The 22,963-nt window shown below is 47.8% G+C and overlaps 1 protein-coding gene across 2 annotated transcripts in view; it reads right to left on the bottom strand.

Annotated features, from left to right (window-relative positions):
* LOC105490808 (adenosine deaminase RNA specific B2 (inactive)) overlaps window positions 1-22,963 on the bottom strand; it is a 525,558-nt gene that overhangs the window by 52,689 nt on the left and 449,906 nt on the right. For both annotated transcript variants that reach the window (XM_071070547.1, XM_011756712.2), the window contains exon 4: window positions 18,362-18,476. In XM_071070547.1, coding sequence (XP_070926648.1) covers window positions 18,362-18,476 — 115 coding nt within the window. The remainder of the gene's footprint in view (window positions 1-18,361; window positions 18,477-22,963) is intronic.

Genomic DNA, 22,963 nt, shown 5'->3' with positions numbered 1-22,963 from the left:
GCTGGGGTCGGGGTGAGGCCACGCCAAGCTGTATGGACGCCAAAAATGCTCTGCACTCAACGAGCAATGCTTTGTGTAAAAATGTGTCCGAAGCCAGGCCGCCTTGCAGCAGAGGGGATGCTCCGGCAGGGGCTTATTAAGTCAGGAAGACAGGATGGGGCAGCAGGGACGCCAGGCGAGGGGAGGCTGTGCTGAGGTCCCATGTCCAGCTGACCCAACAGGAAGCTCAGGAGTGTGAGGCAAGGGTGTGCAATGTGCCAGTTATGAGCTGTGGGTGCTCCCAGGCGTGTAGGCTTCTGGTGGCCAGGGCCGTTCTCAGGAGGTGGCTGCAGCCGTGAGCTGCCCTGACCGGCACTCAGAGCAGCTGGAGAAGATCAGGAGCCCAGGATGGGGTGGCTGTGGTGCCAACAGCATTTATTCCAATCCTTCCAATGATGCTATTAAGCCGATAAAATGCAAGTTTGTGTAGAAGCATCACTCCACACGTAGTGGCTATTGGTGATCTCTTTTCTTATAAATGGCCATTGAGAGTAAAACTACTACTCTGTAAGACAACATGAGAAGTAGTCACAGAAAATATATGTATACGAATTTCTATAGAATAAGTAGAAAAGCTGGCCAAAGAGCAGGGCTACTGCACCCCGCCAAAACACCAAGCACGGTGAGTTTTGTAGAATTCGACTGAAAGGTAGCAGATTGTAAGTGTCCGGAGCATGTAAAGACAAGAGAAGACTCAGGTTGTGTGTCACCATGGAATGCCTAAATTATTGCCATACCCACCTGACGGAGGCTACGCAACAAAGAAAACAGAGCCCTCAGTTAGACAAAATACTAGCCATCAAGTAGCAGAGGAAAAGAGTACTAGAGTACATCCCTGCAAGGTGGGCTTATTTCTGAAATGTAAGAATTGATTATATTAAAAAATTAAGGCCAGGCACACAGTGGCTCACACCTGTAATCCCAGCACTTTGGGAGGCTGAGACCAGTGGATTGCTTAAGCCCAGGAGTTTGAAACCAGCCTGGACAACATAGCCAGACCCCAAGTCTACAAAAAATACAAAAGGTAGCTGGGTATGGAGGCATGAGCCTGTAGTCCCAGCTACTCGAGAGACTGAGGTGGGAGGATCACTTGAGCCTCGGAGGCGGAGGTTGGAGTGAGCTGAGATTGCACCACTGCTCTCCAACCTGGGTAACAGAGCAAGACCCCGTCTCAAGGAAAAAAAAAAAAAAAAAGAAAAAGAAAAAAAAAATTTAAATGCAATACAAAAATAAGCATAATCACAGATACTGATAAGGCATCTGACAAAATACAACTGCTTTTGATGAAACATTGAGTTTTTATCAAAACTCAACTCTATCAAGTGGAACAGAGGGATTGTTTCCTGAATGTGATTTTATGCACACACACACACACACACACACACACACCAGACACACATACACACACATGAGTATCATGCTCTATGGGCAAGCACTCCAGGCACTTCTATAACCATTCAGGAACATCTGCTGCAGCCATTGACGAGCACAACAAGAGAGAGAAATTAGCTCTGTAGTAATTGGAGAGGGGCAGGTAACACAAGCACTGTCTGAACATGCTATGATTCTGTGTCTGGAAACCTCCAGAGAATCCAGTTGACATACTGCTAGAAACAATGAGAGAGCTTAATATGGTGAAAGGGTTCCAAGTTAATATACAGAAATCAATAACTTTCATATAGACACACAGCAACTAGAGAGACACTGTAAAGGAAAAATGACTCCATTTATAACGGCAGCAAACAAGATAATAGGAATAAGTTTAACAAGAAATGACCAAGGACTATAGTGAATAAAACTTCAAAATCCTATTGAAGGACACAACAAAATTTAAACAAACAGAAAGACATGCCACATTTTTGGATCGGGAGGTTTAACATAATGAATCCTCTCTAAATTGATTTATAAAGTTGACAGGATTCCCAAAGAAACAGCAATAGTGCTTTGTTTTGGACAAGACACCTGGTTAAAAAGTGTAATTTTGTTTTGTCATTGCTATGGCTTGGGTATGGTTTATTTGTAGCTAAAACCCCTGTTGAGATTTGGTCCTCAGTGTGGCGGTGTTGAGGGGTGGTGGGACCTAGTGGGAGGTGTTTGGGTCATGGGGTGGATTCCTTATGAAGGGCTTGGTGCTGTTCGCAAGGCAGTGAGTTCTTGCTCTGACAAGATGGATTAGTCCTCAAGGAAATGGGTTAGTTCCCATGAGCGTGGGCTGTAATGAAGCCATAATGCCCCTCTGGTTTTCTCTTTGCAAGTAGCTGCTTCCCCCTTGACCTTCTCCTTCATGTTATGATGCAGGAAAAAAGCTCTCACCAGAATCCACTGCCGTGCCCTTAAACTTCCCAACCTGCAGAACTGTGAGCTAAATAAACCACTATTTTTTCTAAAGTACCCAGTCTCATGTATTCTGTTATAGCAACACAAAATGAACTAAGATAGTTATTTGTTTTTAACTGGGCAAGCTGATTCTAAAAGGAAACCCAGAAAATTCTGAAAAAGAAGGCTAATGCTGGAGACAAGCCCTAGAGTACATCAAGCAGGTTACAGGGACTCCACGCCAGGTCGCTGTGGGGATGGGGTGTGAAGGGAAACAGGTGGAACAAAGTGGGCAGTCCAGAACTCAACCCAACACGTACAGGAATTTAGTACAGGACAAAGGTAATCACATCTCAAACCACTGAGGCAAAGAGAGACTATCCAATTAATGGTATCTAACAACTGAATAGTCATCTGAGAAATAAAATTGCATCTTTATCTGACACCATGTACCAGAGTAAATTCCAAATTGATCAATATTTAGATGTAAGAAATGAAGAACTGCATTTGAATGTTTATAGCATCTTTACCCATAATTGCCAAAACTTGGAAACAACCAAGATACCTTTAGGCAGGTGAATGGATAAATAAACCATGGTACATTCAGACAGTGGAATATTACTCAGCACTAAAAATAAATCATTTATCAAGCCATGAAAAGACATGGAGGAAAGTTAAATAAAAGTTAAGTTAAAGAAGCCGATCTGAAAAGACGACATATTGTATGATTCCAACTACAGGGCGTTCTGGAAAAGGCAAAACTATGGATATACATAAAAAGGTCAGTGGTTGCCAGGAGTTGAGGGGGGGAAGGGATGAATAGATGGAGCACAAAGGATTTTTAGGGCAGTGAAACTACTCTGTATGATGGTACAATGGTGGATCCATGTCATTATACATTTGTCCAAACCCATAGAGTGTACAACACCAGGAGTCAACCCTAACACAATGAATGGATTTTGGGTGATTAAAGAAATAAAGATGCGTATGTCATAAAGAAAATAAGGGATAATGTATAAACTTGGTGAGTACTATGGTTTAAATGTGGTGTTTTCTCCAAAATTTATATTGAAACTTAATCCTCATTGTGGTGGTATTAAAAGGTGGGGCCTTTAGGAGGTGATCAGGGGATGAGGGCTCCACCTTCATGAATGGATTAATACCCCTATAAAAGAGACTTCAGACAGAGTCCAGCCCTTTTTTGCCCTCCATCCCATCTGCCCTGTGAGGATACAGTGTTTCTCCCCTCCAAACAATGCAGTAACAAGGCGCCATCCTGGAGGCAGAGCGCAGCCCTCTCCAGACACCAAGCCTGCTGACATCTGGATTTTGGACTTCCCAGCCCCCAGAACTGTGAGCAATGAACTTCTGTTGTTTATAAATGGCCTCAGTATGAGGTATTTTGTTGCAGCAGCACAAATGGATGAAGACACTGGGCTTCTCCCCAGCACATCACCCATCTCCAGACAATGTCTGGGAATGGGCTTTTATTTATTTACTTGGAACTAAGTCATTCTCAGCCTGTTCCAACGTTTGAAAGGTACGTTTCTTATACTATATCTGGTTTTGGAGGAAAAAGATTACCAAATTTCTAAGAAGAAAACTGAAAGTAAAATATACCAAATAGCATCAAAGAAATACATTTCAAAATTATAGAAGATAGAGAGAGAAAGGAATAATTTTTACTCCACATGTAGACTGCCCCAAGGGTGTCATGTGTAATTAATTCTGACTCCCTATTTCCTAGAACTGTGCCCACTGAATTTAATGACTCAATAACAGGGTTTCCACACCTTCCCTTGAGAAAGACTCTTCCACAGTTTATCAGTGCTCAGTGTTAGGAAACCTTCTTCAATGTTCAGCCTAACTGATCTTCTATACAATTTCAGTCCACTTTCCAGACTTCATCTTTAAAACTCCCAATCTCTTTGTGGTTGGTATTCTCTGAATATTCACAGGGAATATCATGATTGGCCTGCAATCTCACGTCTAGTCATTATTTGGCCAAAGTCTGTGTTTTATTTTCAATCTTTTCCTGCAAGCCAATTTTTAAAATCTTCTTGTGTTTCTGCTTCCATTCTCTATATTTCCTCTAATTAGTTTGAAATCAGGTAGATTTTAAAATGTCTGGCTTGGGCATGTCTTATCTGTTGGGGACATGATTAGACTAAGACTGAAAGAAAACAGTTTTGCTTTTGACAGGGGAGATTTTTCTTCCACTAGGGTCTTGATTTATGGCTTTCCTCAGGAATCAGAAGACACTAGTGTCCCCTGGGCTTTTATTCTCTAAACATTTCAAATGCATTGATTTTGGAAGGAAAACAAGTTATGTGTAAATGTTTTGTGCTCTCCTCTATGAATGACGATACATCTGGGGAATATCAGATAACAAACCACTGTAAGCAGAGTTTAACAGGCTCTAGGGCACAGGTAGCCCTGTTTCTGCTGCTTACTTGAGGCAAGAATTTAATTGTGTTCAGTTGTCTTGTTTGGAAAAAGTTTTCAAAGATTAAAGAAAATAATGCGAAGTTGTTAACATGTGCCTGATACACAGCAAAAATACCACCATCTTTAGCTATTATGATGCATATATTTCTATTCTCTTGTAATCATATTTGTTTCTCCATCTGCAACCAGGACATTTCTGTGACTTCCCTTGCTAGAATGACACAAAAACACCATTTGTTCCATTATTACTTCTACTGATTATAAAGCACATGTTCTTCCAATGAGAACAAGAGGGCTGGTGTGGGACAGTTGAAAGACAAGACACATTCAAGAACACCTTTCAACTAAATCTGACCACGGTACTGAACTATGGGCCAAATAACAATTCCAGGATGAGCACTCACTTGCCTTGAAGTATCAAGGGCATATTTTCATGTATTTCTGTTTGTTTATCCATCCATTCATTCAATGGGCATTAAACACCTAAATTATTCGAGGGAAAGGGGATACAAAAGTGTGCAGTCTCAAAGCTCCTTTCACAGCACATGCTCACAGGCAGGGAGAAGGCAGCGTGGCAGGAGAGCAGAAGCTCACTGTGACTGGGCTACACCAGCTGTGGGGACACCTTCTCAGAGGATGGGGCAACCGTGGACGTCAAAGCCAGTGTTAAGAGAGGGAGAAAGAAGAGACCTGTGCCCTGGACTAGAAGGTGTGTAACAACTGGCCAGGTAATGAATGAAGAGGAGCCGAGGAGTGGGAGCAGCCTGCATGAAAACAAGGAGCATGGGAGGACAGCTCTGTGGTGAGGATGCAGTGGCATCTGTGGTTAGGACGTGGTGGGCTCTGTGGATAGGATCCAGTGGGCTCTGGTTAGGATGTGGTGGCATCTGTGGTTAGGATGTGGTGGGCTCTGTGGATAGCATCCAGTGGGCTCTGGTTAGGATGCGGTGGACTCTGTGGTTAGAATGCGGTGAGCTCTGTGGTTAGGATGTGGTAGGCTCTGTGGTTAGGATACGGTGGGCTCTGTAGTTAGGATATGGTGGGCTCTGTGGACAGGACGCGGCAGGCTCTGCAGTTAGGATGCGGTGGGCTCTGTGGTTACAATGCAGTGGGCTCTGGTTAGGATGTGGTGGGATCTGGTTAGGATGCAGTGGCATCTGTGGTTAGGTCGTGGTGGGCTCTGTGGTTAGGATATGGTGGGCTATGGTTAGGATGCGGTGGGCTCTGTGGTTAGGACGTGGTGGGCTCTGTGGATAGGATCCAGTGGGTTCTGGTTAGGATGTGGTGGGCTCTGTGGTTAGGATGTGGTGGCATCTGTGGTTAGGATGTGGTGGGCTCTGTGGTTAGGATGCAGAGGGCTCTGTATTAGGTTATGGTGGGCTATGGTTAGGATGCGGTGGGCTCTGTGGTTAGGATGAGGTGGGCTCCGTGGTTAGGATGAGGTGGGCACCGTGGTTAGGATGAGGTGGGCTTGGTGGTCAGGATGCAGAGGGCTCTGGTTAGGATATGGTGGGTTCTGGTTAGGATGTGGTGGGCTCTGTGGTTAGGATGCAGAGGACTCTGGTTAGGACATGGTGGGTTCTGTGGTTAGGATGCAGAGGCCTCTGTGGTTAGGATATGGTGGGCTCTGTGGTTAGGATGCCACAGTCTGGTTAGGATGCAGTTGGCTCTGGTTAGGATGCAGTGGGTTCCGTGGTTAGAATGCAGTGGGCTCTGTGGTTAGGTCATGGTGGGCTGTGTGGTTAGGATGGGGCGAATCTGTGTGGTTACTGGTGTAGAACTCCAGTGCCTGTGGGGCAGTAGTAGTTTCTGGAGGGCCTCCTGTTGTGTGGGTGACATCACCAGAACTGTCTACCTTCTTCCTAGATACTCCTGAGTGGAGACCATGTTGCCTTCACCAGAACTGGGAGAATTGCTCTCTGCATAAAAGATGTCAAGCAAGTTTTGGCCATTCTTTCTTATACTTGTGTGATCAGAGGAATCTTTTGGTCACTGTTGAAATCACAGATGTGGCTCCAGCTTCCTACCAACCAAGAACCCCAAAACTATTGAATGAGTGTCTCCTTGTGAGGTTCCTGAAAATCTGTTTTTAGGCAATATTTTCAGGTTATTCTTATGGCCAGGTGAATTTGGGGAGCACAAGTATGTGAAAAAAAGCAGATGAAGAATATTCATTTTTTCACTTGGCTGTGTGATGTCATTGGATGCAGTTTGGGAACAGGTGCTCTTCACTGAGGCGGATTCTTTGGTTTGGCAATTTGAATGAAAAACCATTGAATTGAGGGACAGTTTCTCTTGAACGTTGCACACATATGGTGCTCAGTAGATTCAGAGACATCTACAAAGAAAACCCACTCAGTGGGCATCCAGATGCTATGGTCCCCATTTGCTATACCTGAGTTTCAAAGAATGGTGGGCAACCGATTAGTGAATCCCAAATGCTGACTCTGTCCAACTGTGTGAACACACCGTGAAAGCCAGGGTTTCTCAGCCTCAGCCCTTAGTTGTCAGGATAAGCAAAGTAATCACATACTCATTAATTTCCTTATAAAATGCTCCCAGAGGACATGCCACCCTCACTTTCAGGTGCTGAGACTGCCAGTCATGCCGGGGCTCAGTCCCAGTGAGGAAGCAAGCAGAGCCAATGCTCCAAGCTCCTCATGGGGCCAAAACATGAGGGAGTGCTTGGACCCAGGAATGTTAGACATGAATAACTCTGCTGTTTTAACACTCATTCTTTTTCCTTCCAAAATGACTGAGGCTTGCTTTGTAGACACAGATTCACATGTTGCTCTGACAGGAAATGAGGCAGTCACTGGCCCTGGGTGCCATTCATGTATCTTGTCCTCCTCAGTGTGGCTGACACTCGCCAAGCCTTCTGTGCCAGGCACATGTGAGAGCGCTGGGTCTACACACTAATCCAACATGCTGCTCACTCCACATAACATACAACATGGCAAAGGCACTAAGAGAGCCCAGAAACCATGCCAGGCTGATGCCAGCTGCTGTCCACCTGTGATGGCCTCGGGCACTGTGGCCCCCTCTACAACCCTAAGAGGGTCAGCCTGTGGACAGAGATGTGACCAGATGTCAGCTGGTTAACACTCTTTGCTGTTCCCCCTCAGGGAATGGAACTTCTCCAAACCTGATGGGCTGTCGGTGAGGTTAGAGGTGAGAGGGAGGAAACTCAGGAGATGCCAGTGACCTTTCTGTGGGCCTTGGGTGGGGAGCCAGCTGTGTGGTTCACTAGACAGTGCAAACTTATGAGAGTGGAGGGGATCCATCCCACAACACGTCACATGTGTGTCTGTGACTCATGGTGAGTCAAACACGCTACAGCCCCATCAGAGGGCAGGACAAGCTAGGCACTGACATAGGCAGCGTCCAGGCAAGCAAGCACATTGACAACCATGTGTCAGCCCTGGGACCTAACTGTTTACATGACAACGGCACATCTGGCACATTCTCCTACTGAATTAACTTGACTTTTCCAAAGTATACTTTTGGGGCATGAGAATGGATAGGCAGATGCAGCAGTATTTGCTGCTGCACAGTCCTCTCCACACTCGTCCCAGCATGGTGCTCAACTTGGAGTATTGCCCAGTATTACAGCTCAGTAACGAAGAGGGACTTGAGGCTCTAGGAGATGTAAGCAGGCACTACGGATACCTGCACCAGTGTTGGTTCTTGAACATCCAGCTGCTCCAAGCCATCCTCCCTCACTGGCCCTGCTGTGGAGACTGAGATGTAAAACTCTCCCTTTCCAGCTCTCCCTGTTACTTCCTGCACAGCTGAGCAGCCAGCAGCAAAATCCTGGCCAAAAGAAGTCTTCAGGATGGAAAATGTCCTCCTCCTGCCCTGATGGGATCTGGGAATGTGGCCTGCAGCAGGCGGGATGAGGAGTGACCAGGGGGTGACACATCCTGAAACCACAGGGGCCTGAATGGTGCCTGCCACCACTGTCTGGCACGTGGGCCACTGTTGGTCACTGAGACAATAAAAAGGTAAAAAGGTGCTTGTTTGCAACACTGCTAATCAGCTATCTCACCTCCTGCAGCCAGTGGCATTCCGAGTGGATACAACTGCAAAATGCATAGAATTTGGGGTAGGACACCACATACATCAAAAGATCAGGCCAGATGAGCTTATGAGAAGGTTATTAGTTATGTTCCTCAACATCAACACTGCGAGGGTTTCACTGGATATAAATATGGTAATTTCACATTTAGTAAATATATTCAATGCCCTCTTCCTACCCCCAAGAAAGAGGTAGAATGACAATGAACGCTTTGCAATTAATAGATTGAAAAGTCTATTTATCTCCACATTTGCATTGGGCTGAGCAAGCTCTTCACCCCATTAGTAACTCATTCTTTTATATCAAAGGAACAAATAGGAAACACCTGGTCTAATCGATGAACGGTCTCTTCCTTCTCCTACCAAGGATGGCTGACAAGGTCTCACTGGCGCTAAAACCAGAAATAATGAGAACATGAAGCCAGAGCTCCTAAATAATTCATGAGCTAAATCTTGTAAGTGACGGTGCTTTCTTCATCTGTAAGCAACCACTTGACATGCTCATTTTTGTTCTGTTTTTAAGAAGATCATATTTGAATCAGCTCAGAGGGGAGCTTTGTTCAGGCCCTGTGAGCGCCACGCCCTCTCTGCTGACCTCCAATACTTTCTCTTCTTTTCTTGACTGAGCTGTGAGTTCCCCTGGGCTCAAATCTGGCTGGCTAGTTAGAGCCCTCATTCTTGGGTAATGACCCAATGACATAGGTAGGCACTGACCTAAGGTGGAGAGGCTGCCCCGAACCCACTGTCGATCATAGCTTCATGCTCTCCTCCCCTTCTCTGCCCTCCACTGACCTTGTCAATGACTAGCTCCCCCGTGAGCCACCTGTTGCCAGCATGGCCCCAAAGCTGAGACTGCTTTCTTCCATCAGGAGCTCCTCCTCAGCCCGAGACCTCGCCTCCCTTCCTCTTCAGGGTCAGCCCTCAGGGATCAGATGCCCACCGCCTCTCTAACCTGGGAGCCTGCTTCCATGCACACCTCTTCCTGTCATCAGTGTGGTGAAGCCGCTGCAGGGGCTGGGTCCAGAGCACTGTGCATGAGGACTTCAAAAGTCCAACGGAGCAGCAGAAGGAGATACAGACATGGTGTGCAGTGAGGGTGTGTGGGAAAGAGAGGTGCGGGGAGAGGAAAGTTTGGTTATAGCAGTATAGGGCAGGAAGCCAGGAGACCTCCATTTTGCTGTGTGAAGTCATGAGACCCTGTTTCTTGGCGTGAATTACCCCCAGGTTCCAATGTGGATGTGTCTGGAACAGCACCACAGATTCCTCCAGTGTTTCTGCAGGGAAGCCCTTTCAATATCACCTAATGCAGACGGACACATCTTGAAATTTTAAATACAGGGTCTACTAGGGAACGAGGGAGTGTAAACCATGACCCCAAGTGCATGCATTTGAAAGTCCACACTTATTTCAGAGGGTTACAGCTTCACTCAGTTTCACATTTGTTCACTAATTAGCCCAAATCCTTTAGAATATCTTTAATATCTCCAGCCACACAGTGGGGACCCGGTCAATGATGATAACTCCTGCTCACAGATAACACACAGTCATTTCATGAAGCTTCTTTCTTCCTTCTCCCTCCCTTTCCTCACTCTCTCTTTTTCTCTTTCTCTCTCCCTCCCTCCCTAACTCTCTCTTTTGCTTTCTTGCCCTCTTTCCTAACTGTGCTTAACCAGAGCATGGTTAGGGTAAACATAAGAATATTTTAGCTTGTTGAATAACAGGAGAATGTGGCTTTACATACCCCAAACATTGCCTGGCACGCAGGTAAACACTGGATGCTAGTGTCCTTTATTTTTTCACCAACAAAGTTACTGTTACGCTTCCATTAAAAAAAGACTCATAGTCAAAGAGACCAGAATAAAATGAGTTTAGTTGTGTTGCCTTGAGATATAGTGTTGGATTTTCTTTTCTCGGTGAAGTCTTTTGGACAATTAGATTAAAGATAGAATTGAATGCTCAGTTATGAGTTAATAATCAGAGAAGTGCAGAAGTGTTTGAACAGCTTTGATTGGAGTACTAGACCTTGAGAGAGTGTAGCAAAAATATTTTCTCCTCCCTTTCTCATGTTATTTCCATCTACCCATTTCCTTACTTGGGATAAATGAAGGCATTTGGTGAGGATTTAACTCACGGCCAGGGCTGCCAGTCCTCTCCTTAGTTAATTCAGCTTTGAGGGTTTTCATCGGCACCCTGTGAATTATTCCAGGCTAAACTATTTAAATGAGCCATAAGTGGGATTCGGGTGGAACAAATGTCCAGTCAGTGACTAATTTTCTTTTCCTCTCCATTTTTAGGAGGGATGTTTAGTAGAAATGTGTCAGCATTCACACTACGCAAGGGTCAGCATTGGTGTAGTGAAATCCATCCTGCATCTTATAGTTTAAACCTAACAGTTTAAACCAAAGATTTAAAATCAATTGCCCATCAGTGCTCCTTATTATACTGGGTTGTCGGCCTCCATGAATCTTAATGTGCCTGAACAGACCCACAGAGACACAGCATCAGCTTCACATTTCTCAGTATCCACTTAGCAATCATTAAAATCAATTCCTTGAAATACAGATGATAATTCGCCATCTTTCATCACAGCATGAGGTTTCTGTTTAAGGTTTTTTGTCCAGTTCATTTGTTTCAGCTTATCTTCCTCATGCCCGACTGGATGCAAATAAAAATACCTTGCTTTTAATTTTAAGATCAAAGTGACTGCCAGTCATTCAGGGGAGACAATGAAAGCAAAGGTTTTGAAAAATTGGGGGAATAAGCTCCTTATACTCCGCTTCTCTTAGGTCCTTGTGAAGATGAACTTACACAGATGCTCTTTGTATGATGGAAAGAGAAATTTTAACTGTATTTAAACTGTCATGGTTTCTAAAGTGCAAATGGGAAAATCATGTTTGATAACCAGTTTTATCTGGTACAACACAATAACACAATTCTTTATTCAAGCCAAAAGCATGGCACAGATAGTACAGACACTTTTTTTTTATCTGATGTGCTCATTTTAGGTTCAAAGCCAAACATATGAAGCAAAACATAGTCTACATTTCAAAACTTGGAAAACTTATGTTCCGTCGTGGAATTAATTGGCACTTCTGTATTTTCCCTAATAAAAGAGGCCAGACCACTTCCCTCAGAAGGGTTTCCTTGTTGTCCTGGGCTGTTTTTACAAAGTTCAACTTTACCAGGCTGTTTTCAAGAAATGTGCATTTTTCCAGGGCAGTTATAAGTCCAAGAAATTTGTGGAGTGATAAAACTGGACCTTAGTTTAGATGGGAAAGAATATTTATAAAAGCCATGGTTTCAGAACATGTTTTGTAGGCTAGACTAGCAAAAGTTTAAACACGAACCCCTAAAAATGTACTCTAGAAAACTCCTTTTTTCTAGTTATTTACTTAATAAACTCAGAAAAATAATTTCCCATAAAGAGGTAATGCGTGGTCACCACCGGGCCTTGATGCCTACTTCCAACAGGAACCTGGAGCCGCGAAGGATAAAGGACCATCAGCTCCACGTTTCAGCTCTGCCCAGCCCGCAGGGCGTCAGGAAAGCCACTTGGCCTCTTGATCTTGGTGTCTGCATTTCCTAAAGCGTTAATAAGAATTCCTGCCTTCCCCATTTATCGGGGTTATGTCAATCAAACTGATTAGTGTATGTAAAAATGCTGTCAAAACTGTAAATCTGCATATTAAATGCAAGGCATCACTATCAACAGCCCCTTTAAGAATCATTCTCTCATGAAACACAAGAGTTTCTAAATAAAGCTGTACCCTGACAGCTTGGCTAGTAAGTGCTGTCGGGGTTCAAGAGGATGGGGAGAACATTTGCTTTTCTTTGTCCGGTGAAACGAGAGGATTCGGGAGGTAACAAAGCTGAACTACTGTGTGATCCAGAGAACGGTTGAGTGGGACCCATGCCCCCGCGGAAGACGCCCTGAGGGAGGCCCACGCTCCCCCGGAAGACGGCCTGAGGGAGGCCCACGCTCCCCCGGAAGACGGCCTGAGACGGGGCCCACGCTCTCCCGGAAGACGGCCTGAGGGAGGCCCACGCTCCCCCGGAAGACGGCCTGAGACGGGGCCCACGCTCTCCCGGAAGACGGCCTGAAGGAGGCCCACGCTCCCCCGGAAGACGGCCTGAGACGGGGCCCACGCTCTCCCGGAAGACGGCCTGAGGGAGGCCCACGCTCCCCCGGAAGACGGCCTGAGACGGGGCCCACGCTCTCCCGGAAGACGGCCTGAGAGGGGGCCCACGCTCCCCCGGAAGACGGCCTGATATGGGGGCCCACGCTCCCCCGGAAGACGGCCTGAGAGGGGGCCCACGCTCCCCCGGAAGACGGCCTGAGCGAGGCCCACGCTCCCCCGGAAGACGGCCTGAGCGAGGCCCACGCTCCCCCGGAAGACGCCCTGAGCGAGGCCCACGATCCCCCCGAAGATGGCCTGAGAGGGGGCCCACACCCTCCTGGAAGACCGCCTGAGCGGGGTCCACAGCTTCCCGGGGGACGGCCTCAGTCAGGTCCACGCTCCACCGGGACACGGCCTGAGCATGGCGAGGCTCCTCCCGAAGACCTGAGCAAGGGCCCACGCCCTCCCAGGAGATGGCCTGAGCAGTGTCCAAGCTCCCCCGGAAGACACAGTCCACGCCCTCTGAGAAGATGGCGTGTGAGTCGGAGCAGAGAAGGAGTTGAGAGAATGAGAGCAAAGCTTCCGAGTGGCAGAGAGAGCAGCTGCCTTCAAGGTCAGGCCTGGGAGGGCCCAGGTTCGGTGGCTACGGGTCCGGGGGCAGCAGTGCGTGTTCTCTTGGCATAAGGCTCACAGGATTATTTTTAATAAATGGCTGCGGCAGTTGGCCAAGCGTCCTGCTCACTGGGGAGAATGTCTGAGGGTGGAAGCACTTGTTCAGCATGAAAGATGGAGTCTCACGCTACAGGGAGGGAAGGACCACCTGAGAAGGGTCCAGGGCCGGCTGGGACCCCACCTCATTGGCGCTGGCCGGGGTGGGGGCGCCTGCCGGGAATCCTAAGGAGACCTGAGCTGATGGAAATGGGCCCTGCGCCGCCTTCCCATCCGGGCGGGAGCCTGTGGGAGAAGGACCAGCTGGCCACAGAAGACACCGCAGAAGACACCAGGCCAGCGCCTACGATACCAATCTAACGTCTCGTTCACAAGTGTGTGTATTCAGACGAGAGCCATGAGCAGGACACGGGAGAAAGACCACGAGAAACAGAAAGCCACTGCCCCTGGCCTGGAGGACACGGGCCAGGGCGTCTCCTCAGAGGAGTTGAACAGAAGTTACAGCTACAGAACGAGAGGCTCCCCCGGAAGACACAGTCCACGCCCTTTATGAAAAAGGAAGGATGGAGGATAAGTGAAAGACTCAAATAATGAAAATAGGTTGCAAAAATTAGGAGGGAAAGGCAGTTGATGAGCTATAGGATAAATTTAAGAAATCTCCAAAAACATCGAGTAAAAGAATGAAGAGACCAAAATTTAAAAAGTAAAAGCAGAAGATTAATAGAGAGTATTGAAAATTTAACAGAAATGTGTGTAAATGAAGGAATTCTTAACACAAATGACGTGAAAATATACGAATAGCTTAAATATGTCAAGAGAGGTGAATGGCTCATACCTAAACATATTCTTAAATCCAAGTTAAAAAAAGACCTTTCCCCCTCCCGGGTAGGGATGGGTGCTGGTCACTGCAGAGAAAATGTGAGGCAGGTCAGAAATATTGGATAAAAAATAATGGAAACATTGCTTCAAAATACTGAGGGAAAATAATTGAAAGCTTAGAATTCCCCACCTGGGAACCTATTGAGACGGATGAGAAGCAAATCAAGGCATTTTGAGATGTGGGAATATTCACAAAGTTGATCTCCCATTGTAGATGATGCTTCTTGAGGAAGCTCTGTATGAGGGGCGACAAAGCAGGGAAGAAGACAATGATCTCGGAGATGGTGTCCCACTGGAAGAGCAGGACGCGGGGTCTGCAGAGCATGTGCCTCGGTGGGCCTGGCTGGGGAGTTCTCTGGGAGAGAGGCAGGTACCCTCTGCAAGATGCTTCCCTGGATGCCTCGTGACAGCATGTATGGTAAAGGCACAATCTTCCTCTCTCTTCTTTTTCAGTAAGAAAAAAGAAGACATTCCAGAAAAAAAAAAAAGCACAATATTTCAAAAGTGATATAAGCAAGTCTAGCAACACACGTGAATGAAACTTAAACACAACACAACTTGGAGCTGGGGGTGTAGGCAGAGCCTCTGTGTGACCTGACGCCAGGCAGCCAGGCTCCCTTTTCAGGGGAACTGTCCTGGGAAGGTTGAACGTGGTTCTGCTTGGCTCTGTGGTGGGAATATCTACAATACTCTCATCAGATAGATGCTGTTCAGCTCTTACAATCACTCAAAAGACAAAATAGAGAAGACTTAATTATGGGCATAAGAAAGGATATAAATACCAGTGATGATGGTGTAAAGATGTAACATGTAATTGGGAGAAGCTGGCTAGTGGGGAAGGGACTGAAAGCTGCCACCTTCAATGCACAGAACGGAGTGAACCCACACCTTCTAAATTTGATGCAATGAGAAATAAAGGTTTATTATCTATAATTGTGCATTACAAACAATAATGGAAAATGAAAAAGTATCAAATGTTAATAGCAAGAGTCAATAGATGTTATCTAGAACTGAAAATCTAGAAATATAGAAGCAATATAGTACTTAGAGTCACAAGAACAAAATTTAAAATGGTTAGAGTGGCTTCTGAGAGTGAAGGGGAGTGAGGGGTGGAGTGGGAGAATATGGCTTTTCATTCAGAAGTTCTTTAGAATCTCTACCATATGACTGCATTAATTTGATAAAAATAAAACTTCTGTTCATAAGTATATATTTCTCTGATTATATTTCTCATAATGGCAAAGAAATGGTCTCTGATTCATAAACAGAACTTTCAGGAGCTAATTACTGTGAGAGAGTTGGCATCCCATCCACTGGAGTGGCAAATCAAATTGTGTTTTATTTCAAAATAAGTTTAATTTTAAAACATTGTGACATATACAGCAACTAGAACAAGACACATTACTCTGAGAATTTCTTAGGCATTTGCTTGAATAACTGAACTAGAATTAAGATGAAATGGCACATCAACTTTAAGTAAATGAGTATCTAAAAATGTTTGTATTAGTAATTTTGCACATTTCTAATTTTTTAAAATCAATGTTTATCTCTTTACAATAGGAAAGTAAATTTCAGCAAGTTATTCTTCAGCATTCAGAAGTCACTAATTAGTGAAGCTCTACCTTGTGAAGTCTCATTTTCATATAATAAGTTTAATTCATGTAGATAAATTGCCTACACATAAAGCATTGTATTCACTGGCAACTCAGAAGTATCATTTCCCCAGAAGCCTCTGTAAAACATTACTATTTTCCACATGAAGTTTGAGAGTAGCTTCCAAAACTTGCCAGATTTGTTTCCCAGAAAGATGGAAAGATATTGGACAATCACAGTTCTGGAGCCGAGAAATGCTAAAAAATTACTTTCCAAGTCATACTGACTTATGCTTCTGGGGCTGGAAGTGCATTGCACAATAAGGAAGCCAGGGTGGCTGGTTCCCCTCCCCTCCCGCTTCTACTCCCTCCCCCAACCCTCCCTCCTTTCCTTTCAGACCAGGACACTAATTTAAACTGAGTTATTTAGAAACCTGTAGCAGAAATCTCTGTAACACTCCACATTTTAAAATTTACCAAAGTTTTGTTTATATGGACCAACAACTCTGTGTGTACATAGTTCTTTTATAGTTCTTTTATATTGGATTTAAATTATTCTTTAAGAACCATTCCCCACTGGAATATAAGAGCCACAAGGGTAAGTGTTTGGTCTCTTGTTCTCTGCTGTTTCCCCAGAACTTTGTATGCCAGGCACTGACTAAATAATTTGTAAATGAAACAGTGCCATTACCAATAATTAACTAACACTTACATGGTACTTGCTATGGGCTAGGTAACTTTCTAAGAGCTAGAAATACATGAACACATTTAGCCATCAAAATAACCTGATCAGGTAGGTGTTGCTGTTATCCCTGTTTTTAAAGGTGAGAGAACAGAGTCCCAGCAAGGCTCAGTGGCTGGCCATGAGTCGCAGAGCTCTGCGCAGGTGGGGCTGGATTCTGTGCTAGGATGATGCTTTTGGCCTGCCAAACTCACTGCTCCCTTAGTGAGACTGCTGTACCCTGAGTGGGGGCCGTGTCTCTTCCTTGCAGCCCCGTGGGCCTACAGAGCAGTGCCCAGTGTATGGCGGTGCCCAGTTGATGGCTGCATGCTGGAGGATGAAGGAATGGTCACCTCCAGCAGGGATGAGCTTGGTGGAGGTGAACTCTTAGCCCTCAATTTAGAACATTCCTAATTCCACAAAGAGGCAGATGTAGTCTGTGTCTCAAAGGTGGGGCAGGTGCTGGTGGTCAGGGCGGGTCTGGTATATTTATATACTGCATGATCTATTTATAAAACGACTTTACCTTTCAAAGCATCTCATATTCTAGATCTCACCCAGTTACATTGTGAGGAAGCAGTTTCATTTTCATTTTACCAGGAGGCCCACACTGGGAAGATTACACAGCCAAGACATGGCACTGGGTGCTGGGTTCCAATATTCCCACACCCAGTAAGATTGGAGAGGACCCTGCCGGCCCAGCATGGTTGAGAACCATGCCAGTCATCTGGTCCTTTATTTTTCAATATAAATATGTTTGTATGTCAGGTCGATGGTCTTTTTCCGCCTTAGATTTTGCCGGCACATGCAGAGCAAGCGTGTGTGTGAAACTTAATCCAAAAGTCAGTTACTATTTTACAGTAACGACTCTCAAGTGTGTGAGAGTGTAATGAGTGTGACAAGGAGGTCATTACACAGTTGTGAAAAACTTTGGAAATGGAAATGGTTGAATTCAAATAACCCGCTGGCTTGTTATTAATGGGTTGGTGGCTTGTTATTTCCACAGTGCTGACTCATCAAATTTAGCCCTCATTCATTTTCCCCCATCCTGGCTGACTGGAGATGCCGCCTCCTTGGCTGTCAGCATGCCCCTCGCAGCTGGGTCACCCGTATTTCTTAGAGTGGAATTCACTCCCTGGGTGTTTGGGATGGGGAATCTTGGCAGAAACGAGAGCGTTCCGGGGTGGGTTACACCCCAACGAGAGGGACTCAGGACTCTCAGGAGACTTGGGTTCTCCGGAAGGGACTGGCCAGGCCCCCCAGAGATGGGGGATGTTTGTGCAGAGCTGGGCCCTGGCAGCCTAATCACAGCACCATGGTCAGGATGGCTTTTCCTGCTAATACGCTCTGGCCACTGATCTCTGTGTATCCTATAATATTTTGTCTTTCTTTGCCACAGCTTGGTGTGGAAGAGAGAGCCTTTTGGCCTCCAAGATCAGGTAGATGCTAATGCTCCTTTCTTTAGAGATGAAAATGCCCACAGGAAAAGAGGAGGTGGCTACCTTTGGTCATGACGATTCCTGCCAGAGCTTTGTGGCGGGCGTGCATGGGCGTGAGGTCCATCGTCACCTCGCGGAACTTCTGTGTGACCAGCTGGGATATGGAGTCTGCGAATTCCTGAAAGACACAAGCACAGGCCTCCACGTTGGGCTAAGCAGGTGCCGCAAAGGATGATGGGCACTGTCCTCCCCATCCTTAGCCTCATCCCCATGTGGCCACACTTGGGCCTGCTCTCCTCCCCTTCTCACAGCCTTGTCCCCCACTGGCCACACGTGGCCTCTCTCTGGCTGTGCCCCCAAAACTCAGAATCATATTGAGTAGCTTATGAGTGGTTAACCTCAGCGTTGCTCTCAGCAGAAACCCTGAGCTCTGTCGACCTCCCCATGGAAACAGTGTCCACTTCCCTCTCCCTGCCTCTCAGAGCAGCGGCTGGAGGAGTCTTTCAGGGAGGAGGAGGGGATTTTTACAGGGATGAGGGGCCACCAGTCTTCTGAGTATTCCAGAGCCAGCGTCTACACAGCCGGCAGTCTCAGGCTGCTCTCCTGGCTAAATGGCTGGCGCTGTGGCTCACTCCACAACCTCTTCTCACCTTCCTGCACATGCACCAGATGCACACATTCACATGCAACACACGACGCACCTAGGACACACATGCACACAGGAATATGCACACACATGCACACACAGAGGTACACGTGCATATGTGCACACACATGTACACACATACACGTGTGCCCCTGCACACCCCTTAACATAATTTGATGAGTGACAAGGCGACTCCTGGTCTCTGGAAAGGCAGCACACACAGTAGCATGTGGCAGCCAGAGTGTGGCTCTGTGGCCATCCTTTTCCCGGCTCCTCTGGGCCCAAGGCTGCAGCACTGCCTTTTCCTTGACGTGGGACCCCAAGCTTCTCACTGGGGGCAGTATGGCTGGCATAGCTGTTGCAGGCCTTGGAGTAGGGAAACCTGGTTGGACCCTCAGTTCTGCCACACAGGGGCCTGGGTGAGTCATTAACACTTCAGAGCCCATTTCCTAATTTACAAGCGAATCATCTTCATTTCCACTTATGGTGTTTTTGTAAGGATTAAATGTAATACGGCATCTTAAGTGCTCAGCGCAGTGCCCCACACTTGGTAGGAAGTGCTCAGAGATGACGGCTGTGACTGTTACTCTTATTATTTTCATCATTATCATCGTCTCCCCCAGTCACCACAGGCATTGCCCGAGCCTCTGAGCAGCAAAATCAATTCATCATCTCATCCATGAGGCAGGAAACAGTCCCTTTTTCTGATGGACCGGGTTTCCGCGTTTCCACCAGGCATGTGCTGATGTTGATACTGTGCAGTCTTTGGGCCCAGTTTCCACACTCCCACCAGGCGTGTGCGGACGCTGATGCTGTGCAGGCGTTGCTGCTGATAAGGACAGCTCTCTGATTAATAACGATAAGAAAGATAGACAGTGTTTAAAAATCCCACTTGTAGGCAATAAAACATGTTTGTGTGAAAACAGCCCTGCCTGCCAGAAGCGAAAAACCTGCCACAAAACAACCTAGCCCCTCTCCCTCTTAATTCTTCTGCAGTAAAGGGCAGAAGTGCAGGACCCGGTGCAGTCTCCTCTGCTCACCCCCGGGTTTGAGGGCCCCGAGCCACTGTAGCCCGTAGGTGATGTCAGCTCGTTTTCCCACTGTGCCGTGAATCCATACGGAAGCCCCACATAGGACAGATGGCAGATGAGCTAGGCTTCCCCTGAGGGGCGCAATGCTGGCCTGAGAGGGAGACGGGACCCCGACCTTTCAGGGACTGCTGTGCGCCTGGAGTCTTCCTGGGTGCTCCCGGCCGAGGCTGCTCCCGGCTGTCCTGTCTTTCATGTCTGGAATCAGGTCCAGAGAGGGAAACCTGTGTCCTGGACACCCCATGTGCTGTGTCCTGGAGCTGCTGGAAAAATACCCTTAACTGGGGGTCTTTAAACAGCAGGCATTCATCCTCCCACAGCTCTGGAGGCAGAAATCTGAGACTGAGCTGTCCAGGGACCATGCTCCCTCCTGTGGCTCTGGGGAGCCTCCTTCCTGCCTCTCCCAGTTCCAGGACTCCTGGCGTTCCTGGGTGGTGGCCGCATCACTGCAGTCTCCGCCTCTGTCCCCATGTGGCCTTCTCCTCTGTGTCTGTGTCTGCTCTTCTGCCTCTTGTAGGGACAACTGTCATTGGATTGAGGGCCCACTTGGTCAATCCAGGATGAGGCCATCTCGAAGTCCTTAACTTGAGGATATCTGCAGAGAACTTTTTCTCAGTCACCGTCACAGGGTTGGATGTGTCTTTCTGGGGCCACTGTTCAACCTGCTGCACCCTCGTTTACTCTTCCAATGCGTGTTGTCAAGGGAGAGCATAACTCTTAATTTTTTTCTTTTTCTTTGAGACAGGGTCTGTCTCTGCTGCCCAGGCTGGAGTGCAGCGGCACCATCACGGCTCTCTGCAACCTTGAACTTTTGGGCTCAAACAATCCTCCCACCTCAGCCTCCCAAAGCACTGGGATTACAGGCTCCAGTCACTGGACCAGGCCCCTGTGATAACCTGGTCTTCCTTGGTGGCCAAATCACACACAGTAGCCATGAATGACATCCACAAGGTGGTTGGCAGGCGGGAGCCTTCATGACAGTCCTTGATTCTCGCCTAGAAGGCTGGCGCTGCCCACTCTAAAGGTCAGGCCTGGCTGTGAGGTCGTCCGGCCCCTCCCTGTGCCCCCCACGAGCTTGCACGCTGAGCTCTAAGCCGGGGTGGAGAAGAAGATGCAGGGGACAGAGGCCCACAGAGCCCTGGAGCCCCAAGAGGCCTCAGCTATCACCTCGGGCCTTGAGAAATCAGCTTCTGAGCACCGTGAAAGCGGGCGAAGGTGACATCGGCAGCCCCACCACAGGCTCCTGCAGGGCGTGCACCGCCAGTCCCATCCTGCCAGGACGTCCTGCGTCTCCCAGGGGAAGCATCCAGGCACAGGGTTGACGGGGCAGCCCTGCCTCTGGGACCAGGTGATGGGTGGGACCTCTGCCAGGCCCGGGACTTGTAGGCGCCAGCAGGTCTGGGAGATGGGGAGGCTGGCGTTGGGCCTTGACTTGGGGTGCTCATCCTCACCGGCCCGGTAGAGGGGACGGGGCACTGAAGGGCTCCCCGCTGGGCAGAGGGTCTAGAAAGCCTTGTCTGAAGCTGATGTCTGAGATGAACCTTGAAGGAAGAGTAGGAGAGCTTCCCTTTCTCAGGTGACAGAATGCAGGCTGCTCTCCCGCCGGTCGGCCCCACGGCACATGGGCAGGCGAGGGCAGCACGGATCAGCTTCACTGCACAGGCGTCCTGGACTCCAGGCATGGGGACACTTCCCCAGCCCGGGCGGTGGCTGTGGCAGCCTGGGGTCCACATCTGCCCCACGGGGTTCACTGTTGTTTCCCGCTCTGGAATCCGATTCTGGGTGATTCATGGGTGTTAATGTTGATTCGAGGACAGAACTACATCTTTTGCTTCTAAAACAGCTGTTATGGTGCCAGCCATCTGATTCCAGCACCCGCTGTGCTCCGGAGTTATTCCAAATGATGTGTGTAGCTGTTTCTTTGTTTTTTTTTGTTTGTTTGTTTGTTGGTTTTTTTAGGATGAAGTTTCGAATGTCTAAGAAGTGATAGCTTGTCCAGCACAGGAGGACTCTCTGTGTCACTTTGTGTCTGCCTGAGGGGCTCCAGCACAGGACATCAGAATGGTCCCAGACCAATGAGTCATAACAGTGCGTGCAAAAATAGATTTCACTGTGGAAACCGAGGGAGTGCTCTGTCCCCTTAGAGATGGGAAGACACACAAACAGTGACAGCAGGGACTCATTCTGAGCAGGCGCATTACCGGCCCAGGAAAGTGCCAATATTATCCTTTTTAGCTACTGAAGCAACGTAACCAGTCACACGGCAGGGGGTGGCAGAGATGGGAATTACCCCAGCCGTCTTGACCTTGACCCTTGCACTGAACTGGTGACCAGATTGCTCTGAGGACAAGCAGGATCTGAATTCAAGGATGGCTGCAGGCCTTTCTGCCTCTGGGTGCAGGTTCGAGCAGCCACGGCTGGGACAGAACACGGGTGAAGGTGGCCGGCACCCTGAGAAGGCAGCGGCCCTCGGAGGGGGGCCCGTGGTGGAGCCTCGCCACCCACTCTCCACACCCTGCAGGCCTACACCCCTGCCCTAGGCTCCTACTATGAACCAAGCAGCCTGAGCCTCGGCTGCTCCCTTGTGGGGTCATTTGAGGAACAGCTGGGGTGGAATGAATCACATTTGGTTTGGGTGTCAGCATTTCCACAGATGAAGGCCTCCTCGACTCACTGGGGAGGGCTTGCATGGCCAGCAGATGCCAGGTGGACAGCAATGCTCAGCCTTCTTCCAGAGTGACAAGAGCCCCTGGCTGGTAGAGACAGCCTTGAACTGACAGAGCTGAATGGAGACATTGCTGGCTGGACAGTTCCACCCACCCCAGCTGGAGGAGGTGGGAGGCACAGCTGCCAACCGGGAGGCCATGGCACTCACGTGTGCACATTCAGTCCTGCAGGATGACTCCAGGCAGCGGCCATGGCACCCTCAAG

This window comes from Macaca nemestrina, chromosome 9 (genome assembly GCF_043159975.1).
Source record: "Macaca nemestrina isolate mMacNem1 chromosome 9, mMacNem.hap1, whole genome shotgun sequence".
Lineage (NCBI taxonomy): Eukaryota > Metazoa > Chordata > Mammalia > Primates > Cercopithecidae > Macaca > Macaca nemestrina.
Note: the sequence above shows the minus strand (reverse complement) of the source record. Positions and strands in the feature narration are given on the sequence as shown.